Raw genomic sequence first — 12,815 nt, 5'->3', positions numbered from 1 at the left:
ATGAGTCCAACTTTGCTACATGCTTACAGAGACATTGGCTCCAGGACTGGATTCAAATCCTGGTCCATCTGTGAGCTGGCCAGGTCCATGATGTGTCCCCTCCAACTCACTGAGTTTATTTGAGATGGTCAGAGTCTAAATGGTTCAAATATCCTAAGGAGCAAACATTGGAGGACAGAAAGGCAGAAAAGAATTTTGCATTGGGCAAGGGGAAGTATGGAGGTGTTATAGAAAATCAGGCAGCCAAGAAATCAAGCACTCACCCAGAAAGTCAGAGAACTCACTCTTTTATTGTGCTAGTGGACCCAGACAAGCTAACACTCTGAGGTTTTGGGCCTTGATCACAAAAATCCATAGGCCTTTGGACTGTAACCTACATGATTTTCAACTACAAATGTCTATGTGTATGTAAGCCATTACAGGAAATTCCTTAAACAGCTTGCTTACAGAAACAGATATTGCAGGCAAGGGTTAAGACATCCTTAATTGTAGAATTTGCTGTTTACACCAATACAACGGTTAACAGACATTTCACCAAACTGGGATTTTCTTCTGGTCCCTTTGTGTTTTCTATATCCATAGAGTTAAGTGTTTAATAGGAAGGCATTACAGAGATCAGAGTAACTTCTAGTTCTCCTAAAGCATAGTAAAGAAAATACAAGATCAGCCACAGATTGCAGACACACAAAAAGCAACATTAAATGCATGGGCGTATTTCCTTTCCTCTTTGGGGTATGCTCTAAAGCCCAGGAGGACCTGGGCCCTTTGTCATTCCTCTAGGCTCTCCCTTTTTTCCTTCCAGAGATGAGATTCACCAGTAAAAATGGACCCAGGGCAGGGGTGTAACTTAGAGACAGTGTTTCTCATGTGCAATGACCTGGGTTTTATTTTCAGTTTTAAAAAACAAAACAACAACAACAAAAAAAAACCCTAAGTCCTTCATAGATTCAATTGATTACTTCCTTGAGCAGAGACACACTAAAGCGACCAGAGACGGCCATAAGATGGTAGAACACCTAGTTATAGAGCTAATGGCTCTAGAGCAGGTAAGAGGAAAGGTGGACCTCAGCAGAGCCTTGGGAAACCTTGAGGGTTCTTGAGGATGTAAACAGACCTGGCCTTGTCTAGGAGGTTCTGAGAGGTGTTCTACCAAGATATGGACTCTGCTGTGCTTCAAGCATCTGTGTGGCCCATGCGGATACAAGCAAGGGGACCGGGGAGCTGCTCTCTCCCATGCTCACCCATTATTTTCTGAGTTCTACACCCACCAGCACTAGACTGTCAGGAGCCTCTAAAGTGACAGCTGAGGGCACGAACTTGCTCTGAGGGACAGACTGCGAACTCAGAAGCTTAAGATGCTCTATTGGTCATGCTGGAGAATTCAAGAGCATCAGCTGCCTTAGAAAGAGGTCCACAGGGCCCTGACAGTTTTCTCAACAAGGACATACTCTATGACTCCCTTGGATACATCTACCTCAGAATGTACCAATTAGGGCTTCAATTTTTTTTTAAATCAAAACACAAGGGGCAACAAGCTACTGAATATTGGGCCCTGGTGAGACGCACCCCTGGAGCCCCAAGGACACAAGAAGAGCAGTCATAGGTGGAGACCTAGCAAGCTGCAGCAAGACAACCCATACGGTGGCCCTCAATGTCCCTTCCTGGTAGCACATTCCAGTGCATCCCCTTCGATAAGAGCTAAAACCCACAAAAATAGGGAAAATCCCAGGATGTCCCTTGTGAAGTCGGATTGTGAAAGACACTCCCTCCTCATTTGCCCTCTCTTGCTTGCCCAATTAGGTGGGAGCAGTGTGCACGTACATGAACAGGCCCATGCAGGGAAGGGAGGAAGGCCTCCAGCCAGAAGTAAGCAGCACGAGCCCTTTATTGATCTGCTGGTGAGGAACTGGATCCTGCAAACTACAGCATTCGCTCTGTGTGAGTGTGAGGTACCTCCTCTCACCCAACCCTTCATGAGACCACAGCCTCCAAACACAGACTGTAGCCTGTAAGAAGCCTCCAGGAAGAGACCCCACTAACTACTTGAATTCCTAAGTCACAGAACCTGTGGACTGTTTTAAGCTGCTAAATTGTGGGGTAGTTTGTTACACAGCAAGAGATGCCTCTCTCATTCCTCATTTTCTTCCACAGGGTTAGGTGATCCCTCTCCCCTTCCCTCTGCTGCTGTCCCCTGCTCCACCCAAGGACAGGAGGGAGTGTGGCTGGCTGGATGGGCTGGAGTCTGCTCAGCCTTCCAGTTCTAAACACAGGAAACAGCCACCAGGAAGCCAGACGGTTGAGAGATCCGGATCTCAGAGGCTCTGCATACAGCAGGAGAGGAAGAAGGGAGCAAGTGCAGCCACAGAAGGTGAGCACGGGCTGGGCATCGGCATCAGGCAAGGCTGAGCATCGACAGTCCAACCCCCTCTCCCAGGAGAAGCTTTATGTTTCGTTATGCCTCCTCCCATCTCTCCCTTTCCCTTCTGTGTTTGGTGGACAGGAGCTTTATCTCAGGGATCAAATCCCATAGGAAATTACTGTGGCGATCAGAGAGATCCCTGGGGTCTGAAAAGCAAGTTCTCTCCTCTATCTTCCAGCATCCACATCATGCAGGGCTCATGACCACCTCCTCCAGGCAGCCTTCTTTAGAGTCTGCCGATCAGAAGTCATCTCAGCTTTTCCTCAACAGTCTCACTGGGCTCACACCTCTGTCCTGGCCTTGTGTCCTGGCCACTTGTTCTCATGACTGGGAAGCAATGCCCTCTGAAACTACATATTGTCCTTAAGGCAGAGGCCCTGTCCCCTAGGACTAGGCTAAATTTCCTGCTGAAACTCCTCCAGTCATAAGGGACACAAGCTGCCTCCAGTGATTTGTTTGCAGTGTCCCTAAGTTGTGGGTGCAGCCTCTAAGCGCCTTCTTCATTCTGAGGCCTAGGGCCTGTTTGGGACCCCGCAACGCCCGCATCTTGTCTGCTCTTGCAGAGCACAGGGACAGCCAGGCATTCAGCCTGGGGCCCAAAGTATAGGTGCAGATGGGTCTTGAGCCAAGGCATAGCTACAGGAAAAAACCAAGTATGGTGATGGCAGGACCTGTTGCGTTTCTGGGTGAGGTGCCAGCTGGCAGCCAGGATGCTCTCTCAGTCTCTGGGTTTGGAGTTCACCACTTCATTAACTAGAAAACAAACAGGAGTTTGGGCTCAAGGCCAGCCCTGAAGCTCTTACACTGCATCCCATGAGCCAGTCCTTACAGCAATGGTACCTTTCTCCCTAGTGTCTCTCCCTTCTAGCTTTCCCATGTCCCTTTATGTCTATACACACAAATCAGTGGTGCTCCAAACCTTGGTCAGAGAGGCTTCTTTTTGCAGTGGGCATCAGTTAATGCAGAGACTTAGAACTGGCCAAAGTACTGAGTAACTCAGCCCTAAATGCGACATCTCTATCACTGTCTCCCATAAGGCTCAGAGAACATTGTGCAAGATGGGACAGAAGTATGCAAGAGCCTTTTATAGAGTGTGTATCATGTGGGAAAAAAAATCATAGGGATGGGGCTGGAGAAACAGCTCAGCACTGTTAGGAGCACTGGCTGCTCTTGCAGAGGACCTGGGTTTGATTCCCAGTATCCACATACATAAAATAAAAAGAACTAAAATGCGGGCTGGAGAGATGGCTCAGCGGTTAAGAACACTGGTTCTTCTTGTAGAAGACCTGGGTTCGAATCCCAGTACCCACATGACAGCTAACAACTGTCCGTAACTCCAGTTCCAAGGGACCCGACAGCCTCTTCGGTCTTCCGAGAGCACTGCAGGGCATGGGCACACTTACCTACATGGAGGCAATACACATATACACATAAAATAAAATTTAAAAAAAGAACCAAAATGCTTCCTTCTATTAAAAAAGAAAGGATTCTTCAGTAGGAATGGGATAAGAGAGGGACATGGTGACGATTCTGATCAACACACATTATATTATACATGTGAAACTGTCAAAGGAAAAATTAAAAAGTATATATATATATATTTTTTTTTAATTTTTTTTTTTATTTTTGTCTTTTTGAGACAGGGTCTCCCTGTAGCTCCAGCTGTCCAGGCTGGCCTTGAACTCACAGAGATCCACCTGCCTCTGCCTCCCAAGTGCTGGAACTAAAAGTGTGCGCCACCACGCCCAGCAAAAAGTATATTTTTCAAAAAGTCTCAACTCCCAGGGGCTGAAGAGATGGCTCAGTAGGTAAGAACACTTGCTGTTCCTTCAGGGGACTGGAGTTTGGTCTCCAGCACCCTCATCAGGTGGCTTACAATCACCTGAAAGTTCAGCTCCAGGAGATCTGAAGCCTTCCTCTGGCCTCCTCACAAGCACATGCACATACATACATGTAAATACACACATAACAAGTCTTAAAAAAAAAGTCTCATGTAACATTAAAGAGCCCTGCCCAGCCCTGGCTTGCAGCTATGTGGACTGGGTGGGCCCCTTTTCAACTACCAGAGTCCAAGACCAGCAGAAGCTGTCTAGGAGCACTGGAGGGAAAAAAGGAAGGAGGGGCACCAAGCCTCCCAATTCCCAAGTTCTCCAGCCTGGTTCTATACCACCTCACCCTCAACCCATCACTCACCTTATTGAGGTGGACGTACTTTTGTAGGCATCCTGCTTCTCTGGGCAGGTGTCCACAGATCCCCTCAGCATGGTGAATACCGTTGCTAACTAAGGTTCTGTCCAGGGAGAGCTCTGATCCTGCAGCAGAAGGAACAAGGGAAGTCACCTGCCCTAAGACCACTAACACTGCTGCTTCTGTCTCCACTGTCAGGGAGCTGGCTTGCTCTCCTGGGAGGCTAGATGGCTTGAGGACAGAGTCAGGGAAAGGTAGAAGCAGTAGGGCCAGAAACCAAGCTTCCCAGATAAGGTGGACAGGAAGTAAACTTGGCTTCAGGCCTCCACTTTCAGTGAAGGCTCATGGTGTGGCTAGCTAAGGGCAGAGTTGAGATTTTCAGGTGTTAAGGTGGGCAGGACCTAGACAGGAGAGGCTCACCACCAGCGGGCAAATGGCTGGCAGAGCAACAGCCAGAGTAGCACAGCAAGGGAACTCCGATGCTTTTCCAGGAGGATGCAAACCCCTTGGCAGCTTCCAAGAGCCAAAAGGCACTCAGGACACCGGCTAACCCCAATCCCTCCTCCTGTGCCACCTTCAACCCCAAATCTTGCTGATGTGGCTAAAAGGAATGTTTAACATACGGACTTAATTCTTTTCTCCCTCTGTCTCTGCCTGCAAATTTCAGCTGACAAGTCTGTGGTCAAAACGCTAACACAGCTAGCTAGACCCACTGGCCTTGTGTCCTGATAAAACTTGAATTGTCTCAGACCCAGATTTCTACAATGATTTTCAGACTTTTTTTTTTTTTTAACATTTGTTTTCTTTCTCAACTTATAATCATTTGCCTCCTTTTGGGTCGCACCATAAGTCACTCCCTAAAGTATGAAAGATGAGTGCTTCCTCCTCTGGGGTCCAGGCTTGGAGACCAAGTCCTCTGGACTAGGCTGCGTCCTGCATCTCCGGCGACCTACCTGGCCCCTGACTCTGTTGCTTATCCCGGGTGGACCCGGATCCCCGCGGCTCCGACGCCAGCGATGACCCGGCCGGCTCCAGCCGCCCGCGGATGTGTTCACAGGCGGAGACCCGAGAGCTGTCGGTGTCGTTAGCACCGTTGGCGCCGTTGGCACCGTAGGCGCACGCCCGCGCACAGGCTTCTGGGAGTGACCAGAACTACATCTCCCAGGAGGCCCCGCGGCTCCCCTCAGGAGGGCGGGGCCAAGGCCTGGGCGTCCGGGAGCGAATTCCTCAGAGAGTCTCCGGAGGGCTTCCGAGTCTCTCCGAGTTGAGTCCCAGCCCCCGGCTCCACCGGCTTTCCGCTCTCCCCCTCCCCGCCAGGCTCTGGCTCTCCCAAGGCCGGTCCAGCCATCGGGAAGGACCCGAAGGCTGATGCGGGGCTACCGAGGCGGGCTACCCTCGGCTTCCAGCGGCTTCACGCCGGCCTGCAGCCCGGAGTGCACTGCAGGGAGGGCCAGAGGCCGGCGGGGGCTTCCATGTTAGAGCCAGGGTGCTTGGTGTCAGCGCGGGATGACAGGAAAAGAAATAGAGGAAGCTTCAAGTTTTTTTTTTGTTTTGTTTAATTTTATCATCATTATCATTGTGCTGGATAGCTTTAGTGTCAACTTGACACACCTGGGTCGAGGGAGCCTCCATTGGGGAATTGCCTCCATCAGACTGGCCTGTGGCCATGTCTGAGGGGCATCTTCTTGATGAGTGATGTGGGAGGGCCCAGCCCACTGTGGGTGGTGCCACCCCTGGGCAGGTGGGTCTGTGTTGCATAAGAAAGCAGGCTGAGCAGCGTTCCTCCATGGCCCTTGTTCCAGGTTCCTGCCCTGAGTTCCTACCTTGGGCTCCCTGATGAACAGTGACCAGGGAGATGTAAGATAAACCCTTTCCTCCCCAAGTTGATAGTGGTCAAAGTGTTTTGTCACAGCAATGAAGAATAAACTAGGGCAGTCATCATTGGGGGGGTGCGTGTGCTACGGTGCACTTGTGGGGGTCAGAAGAGACTGCAGAATTGGATCTGCCCTCCACCTGCACATAGGTCCTGGGGATCGAACTCATATCCGTAGGCTTGAGGCGGCAAGCACCTTTACCATGGAGCCAGCTTACCAGTCCCAGGGTTTTTTCAAGGAATCAATGGGGTGCTGGGGAAGTGACCGTGCATTTGGGGCAACAGTCAGTGGTGTTGGCAGTAGTAAGCTTGTGGTGATGCCCTTTTGATATAGTAGTGGGTGGATAAGATGGGGAGAGCCTGCAGGTTAGAGAGAGGATGGACCAGATTGTCAGATGGGGGTCCTAGGGGGTAGTAGGTGACACGAGCATGGTGGATCTGGAGGTTGAAGGAGATTCTGGTTGAGGGAAAGATAACCAGGAGAGTTAAGTTGCAAGTGGTGATAGGGCTACTGTGGGCGGAGGGTGTGCTGGGTGCTGTCAGTGAAGGGGTGGGGCAGTACTGAGACATGAAGACTGATGGGGGCAGAAGTGGAGAAATACTTTCAGGGAAGCTTGCTTGTGAGCTGAGGCCTACGGGGTTCAAGTCTAGCAATTTTTACCTTCCCTTCTTCCAGAAGGCAGTATTAGAACTTTATGGAGGTTGACAAGAATGATCCAGAAAGGAGAAATGTTGCAGTGCAGAGAGTATATGTAAGAGGGGGGTGAGACCAGTGTTCCTGTGAGAAGCTGGGATCATGGTGCGCCTCGGGGTGGAAGGAAGAGCCCAGCGCCAAGGTGCAGTGATGAGGTAGCCAAGTCATGCCCCTCCTCATCCCTAGAACTTAGGAATGTGTTACTTTTCATGGAAAAAGAGACTGTGCAAGGGCTAGGGCTGTAGCTCTGAGGCAGAGCACTCATGTAGCGTGTCCAAGGCCCCGGGTTACATCCCCTTCACTGAACAAAGGAAGAGGGAGAGGAAGAGGAAAGAAGGTGATTATGGATAACGTTATGATTTGGATATTAGGGAGATTACCCAGACTGTCCCAGTGCAATTACAAGGGTCCTTCAAAGCAGAAGGGGGTAGGGAACTCAGAAGTTTTGATGGTGAAAGGTCTGATAGGTGCAGCATGTTACTGGCTCTGAAGGTAAAGGGGCCATGAGCCCAGGATTGCGGGTGGTTTCTCAATGGACAAAAACACAACAAAGAATCAGAGTACCCTCAAGCTTCCAGAGAGGAGCAGAGCCCTGCCTATTGAAACCTTGATTTGAGCCGAGTGAATCCTGTGTTCCACAGAGAAGGAAGAAACCATCACAGATCTTGGCAGGAGGCCTGTGCGGAAGTCTGGGGCTGCAGAGAGAGAAGGCAGGGTGAAATGGCTGAAAGGGAAACTGCGGTCCCAGACTGTGCCTTCCATAAGAGCAGCTCTCACCTGAGGCCAACAGTGGTGGCTGCTCTGGACACCACATCCATTCCTGAGAAAGAGACTGTGCTTGTGGATTACAGAGCCTGGCCCTGGATGGAAGGGCACAGGGCTAGAGCTTGGAGTCAGTGGCTTCCGACCTTGAGCAGGTCCTGGTTCCAGTGGCACATTTACTCCAGGTCAGCCTCCTGCACCTTGCAAAGGGAGTAAGGCTCCCCCTTGACCAGGGGCCTCAGGAAAGATGCAAGAGTTGATGTCAGAGCAGAGCTGTTCCTTCAAGCAGTCCCTGGCTATTGCTCCCCAGATAGGCTCAGAACTCATTGCTTTGGACTGTGGTTGATGAAAGGAGCCACACAGGACTCCCAGGAGGACTCATTATCCTGCCCCTATGGAACTTTGCACTAATTTGAGGTGATGAAAATAACCCCAGGAATAACATTTCCATTCCTCCAGCCCTCTCTTGTGGATCTGTCCCCCACAGCTCAGCCCCTGATTGCCTTGATTCTAGTCTGGCACAGGGATGAACCTCAAATGCTCTGGGGACCAGAAGCTGCTATTGTGCTTTTGAGAAAGATAATCTTAAATTTTATTTATTTTTATATTCTATGTATGAGTGTTTTGCCTGCATGTATGCAAGTGGACTGATGTGTGCAATGCCTGTGGAGGTCAGAAGAGGGTGTCAGATCTCCTAGAACTGGAGTTATGGACAGTTGTTAGCTGCCATGTGGGTGCTGGGAACTAAACCTGGGTCCTCTGAGAGAGCAGACAATGCTCTTAACCGCTGAGCCTTCTCTCCAGTCCTGAGAACCATACTCTGAAAGACACATGACCCAAGACCCTAGATACCAATCCTGAATCTCCACATCTCAGCCTGCCTGAGCACTCACAACCCTGTGAGGACAATCTGCTTTGGAGTCTTGGAGAGGAGGGGGCTACCTGTGGCAGTGATTGCTGCCAATTGACTATGTATATCTGCAGGCATGGTAGCTGCCCATCCCATCAACCTCCTCCTGCACTTCCTCCTGCCTGAGGGTTCCAACCTCAGGGCCCCAGCTGCTTGGGCCTTTGGCACTTTCTCTTCAAGCCAACACTTGGGTGGCTTTCCTTGTCTTTGAAGTCAGTGGTACCATGGGAAGCTCCTACTGTCAAGAAAAATGGTAACTTGAGCTAAAGACATGGCTCAGTAGATAGACTTGTTGGATAAGCCTGATGAGTTTGATCCCTGAAAACCATGGTGGAAGGAGAAAGCTGACTCCCAAAAGTTGCTCTCTGACTTCTACACACATGCCTATAATCTCAGTCTCTCTCTCTCAATAATAATAATAGCAAACAAAATGAAATTGATGCCCTAACACAGGAGAGTGACACTGACCTCATGCTCATGGATCCCAAACTGATCTTTGAAAGTCTTCCAGGGCGAAGGACTGGCAGCTAGTCACTAGTGTTTCCTCAAAGCTCATGGGAGAGAGAATGATACAGGGACAGGTCATATCCTTAAGGCTTAGTTACCCTGGAGACAAGCCCCATGCCAGAGGCATCCTCTAGGACACACAACTCCCAGGGAGAGCAGGCCAGGCTAGAGGACCTGCCCAGCAACTGGGGCATCTCCACCAGCACCACGCTAACTCACTTTGCTGACAAAGGTCAAAGGATCTTAAAGACACTAGTGTGGGATGCAGGAAAAATATGCTTAGTTCAGCAATCACACCTCTGACAAATCAATGACCGCACACCGGGGTAACTAACTCCAAAGTTCTTTATTTAATTCAACGGGAACATTTGATGACAACCAAATTCACAAACTCGAATGTGCTACAAAGGATACAGGACACAGCCCGCCGTGTGGCTGCACAGTACACCTCCTCCCCTGGTCTCCTGACTGAAGTGGCAAATTTGAGCTGTTCAGGTCAGCACTGCTCAGGACGTGTGCTCAGCCTCCAGGGATGGTAGCACCAGCCCTGCCCCGTGCCCTAGGTCCAGCAGGGAACCAGAAGGACAGGGACAAGTGCATGTGGGAGCCCTGGTACCCCTACAGGGCCTTCTTCCTTTCCATAGCTCCCTCCCTCCCCCCATCCAGATCTGAAGGGTCCATCAAAGTGACTCTCAAGAAACAGTGCTAAGGGTCTGGGGACTGGCCACCAAGAGTTGCCCTGCAAGCCATCCATGGAGGAGAGGGAAGGGCACACTTGGGGGCATACTGGGCCCTCTCCACCTCATCTGATATCCAGGGAGGAAGTAGAGCTAGGGATGGCCCAGCCCATGCCGGCAGGTCCCTGGTTAGTGTTGGTCACCAAGGCCTCCAGACACTCTGGGCCAGTCGAGCTGCAGTCAGGCTACCCAAGGCTGTGGGTACCAAATCAGGCGCCTCAGCAGGCACCCGATTTAGTTCAGCTTCAGGGGCCTCCTCCAGATCAGAGCATAGATCGTCCCCAGGACCCGGGGGGCTGGGTAGTGGGGACCCGGGAGCCCCTCCCACAGGCCAGCCACTCTGCCCCGGGGCTCCAGGCAGCCCGGCTAGGGAGTCCCCCAGCAGATCCCGGAAGCTGCTACCCTCGCGCAGCGGCATGGACTCCAGCAGGTGGTTTAGGAGTTCAGCTGAGACCGTGGCATCGATGGCCTGGCACGTGGACACGAACGTGTGCACCTCATGCATGCACTGGATGTAGCCAGCAGCGAAGCGCTCGCTTGCTTCGGCCTGCAGCTGCTCCCGCTCTGCGCCGGAGGGTGAGAAGGAGAGAGCAGCGTCCTGCACCCTGAGCGCGGACTGCCACGGCCTGGCCGTCCCCTCTGCGGGGTCAGGGCTCACCCACGAGGCACTCGAGGGTGCCCTGCTCCGAGGGGAGCTCTCGCCGTGGATAGGACAGGGGCTGGTGCAGCGGCCGCCCCGAGGTGGCAAGCATCCCGGGCCAGCGCCCCCGCCCTCCAGCCCCGCCGCCACTCACCGCGCGCCCGGCCCCGCAGTGCGCCCTGCACGCGCCTCACGGTCAGCTCCAGCACCTCGGCGTTCTCCAGCCGGGCCTGCACCTGCGCGGCAGGGAAGGGCGGTGAGCCGGGCCGGGCGCTCGGGGGACGCTCCCTGCAGCCCCCACCCTGCTCGCCGCACGCCCGTCGCACCTCGGCGCCCGCCAGCAACAGCCGCAGCTCCTGCAGGCTCTCGTTGATGCGCGCGCGCCGCTTCTTCTCCACCAGAGGCTTCCGGGCCTGCGGGAAGCGGGCCACTGAGCCCCGGGCCCGCGCAGCCTCCCGCCCGCCCCTCCGCCTGCGGCCCCGGCCCGCACCTTGCGGTCCCCTCGCGCCTCCCAGCCGTCCTCGTCCTCGCGGCCCGCACAGTCCCGGCTGGGCGCCCGGGGTGGAGCCATGGCCCACAGCGCCCGGAGCCCTGCGGGCGCGGAGAGCGAAACACCCCTGCGTGGACCGTAGTCACCCTGCCTCCCCACCAGCCTCCTGGAGTCTTCCGGCCCGCGGGCCCCGCCCCTCTTATAAGGGCTTATTTGCATGACAATGCGCCGATTGGCTGTGCCCGGCAGCCGCGAGGCGAGCGGCAGCCAATGGGAGTAGCGCGCTTTGTAAGGCCGGGCGGCCGCCGCCAGCTGGCAGCTGGCAGGGCTGGACCTACAGCGGCCTCCAGCCACTCCCGCGGGGGCGGGGCTCGGTGCAAGCGAATCTCCCCCACCCCCCAACCCGGCCCTGGCTTCAGCTTGTGCGCTGGGCTCTCCCACAGCTGAATTAGGACCCCCGGTTCTGCCGTTTGTGTGAGCAGGGACTCAGCTATCCGTTCCTCACCCACGCATCCATCCTTTCCTCCTTCCATGCGCCCATCCGTCGTTTCCTCCATCTGTCCATCCGACCATCCCTTCCTCCGTCCACCCATCCGTCCATCCTTCCCTTCTTTCATCCATTCATCCATCCATCCATCCCTCCTTCCCTCCATCCATCCCTTCCACCATCCATCTATCCGTCCATCCATTCATCCATCCAACTGTCCATCCCTTACTGCGTCCACCCATCCTTCCCTCCCTCCATTCGTCCATCCATCCCTTCCACCATCCATCCATCCATCCATCCATCTGTCCCTCCCTGCATCCATCCATCCTTCCCTTCCTCCAACCACCCATGCATCCCTGCAAACCTGCCCGCACTCTCCCCTTGGTTCACCAAAGGTAGCTCCCTAGAAGAGCCCTCCATCATCTGGGATCTCCAGAACCAGCTCCAGTGGGTGGGGTGTGCCAAAGGCAAGTCCATGGTTTTGGGACCTGGAAGGGCTAGGGTCCCAGGGGACGAGGTACAAAGCTGGGGGGAAGTGGGGATGGCCGCCGGCCCCTGCGCTTCTTGTACACACCCCGAACCCTCCTCTAGCAGGAAAGCCGGCGCTCCCCTTTCCTATCACCCACCATCCACTATCCTGTCTTTCTCTAATTGCACCCCCTCCCCGTGCCTGTTCTTCCGTGGTCATCCTGTTACCCTCCTGAGCCGTCCCTGGCCCGCAGGGTCCTTGGCTCCCCATCCCGGACCCCCACTCCCGCCTCCTCCCCCGCAGCGTCCCCTCCTTCCCCCTCGGCTCCTCCCCCTCCCTTGCACGGGCTGGGCCGGGCAGGGCGGCCGTCTGGCCCAGTAACTTGATGCCCGTGACAGTTGGCAGCTGCAGCCACTTCGGGCGGAGAAAAGCGGCGGCTGGGCCAAGAGCGACAGGTGCTGGCCGCGCCTTTGTCTCGCCCGCTTTGTCCCGCAGGCGGTCTCGGGCACGCTTGTGTCAGCCAGACGCCCAGACCGCGTCCATCTGCCCCTGCGCCTCGCGGCGGGGGTGCCAGGGCGGCGAGACCCCTGGCTCTCCTCGGGCGCTGCTGCTGTTTTAGAGCTGGTACCCAAGATGCCCC

General features: G+C 53.9%; 1 protein-coding gene and 1 long non-coding RNA gene across 2 annotated transcripts; both read right to left on the bottom strand.

Annotated features, from left to right (window-relative positions):
- Positions 1 to 270: 270 nt before the first annotated feature.
- On the bottom strand, positions 271 to 5,728 carry LOC103733602. Its single transcript, XR_607235.3, has 3 exons — positions 5,560 to 5,728; positions 4,613 to 4,731; positions 271 to 3,172 (listed from the first exon to the last, which is right to left on the bottom strand). It is a non-coding gene; the product is annotated as an uncharacterized LOC103733602 (long non-coding RNA).
- Positions 5,729 to 9,679: 3,951 nt separating this feature from the next.
- Hes6 (hes family bHLH transcription factor 6) lies at positions 9,680 to 11,390 on the bottom strand. The gene is made up of 4 exons (XM_008832469.3): positions 11,220 to 11,390; positions 11,056 to 11,142; positions 10,884 to 10,965; positions 9,680 to 10,653 (listed from the first exon to the last, which is right to left on the bottom strand). The coding sequence occupies exons 1-4, from the start codon at positions 11,298 to 11,300 to the stop codon at positions 10,229 to 10,231; spliced, it is 675 nt and encodes a 224-aa protein (XP_008830691.1). The 5' UTR covers positions 11,301 to 11,390; the 3' UTR covers positions 9,680 to 10,228.
- Positions 11,391 to 12,815: the final 1,425 nt, after the last annotated feature.

This window comes from Nannospalax galili, unplaced genomic scaffold, assembly GCF_000622305.1.
Source record: "Nannospalax galili isolate Female #2095 unplaced genomic scaffold, S.galili_v1.0 scaffold1536, whole genome shotgun sequence".
In the NCBI taxonomy this organism is placed as follows: domain Eukaryota; kingdom Metazoa; phylum Chordata; class Mammalia; order Rodentia; family Spalacidae; genus Nannospalax; species Nannospalax galili.
Note: the sequence above shows the minus strand (reverse complement) of the source record. Positions and strands in the feature narration are given on the sequence as shown.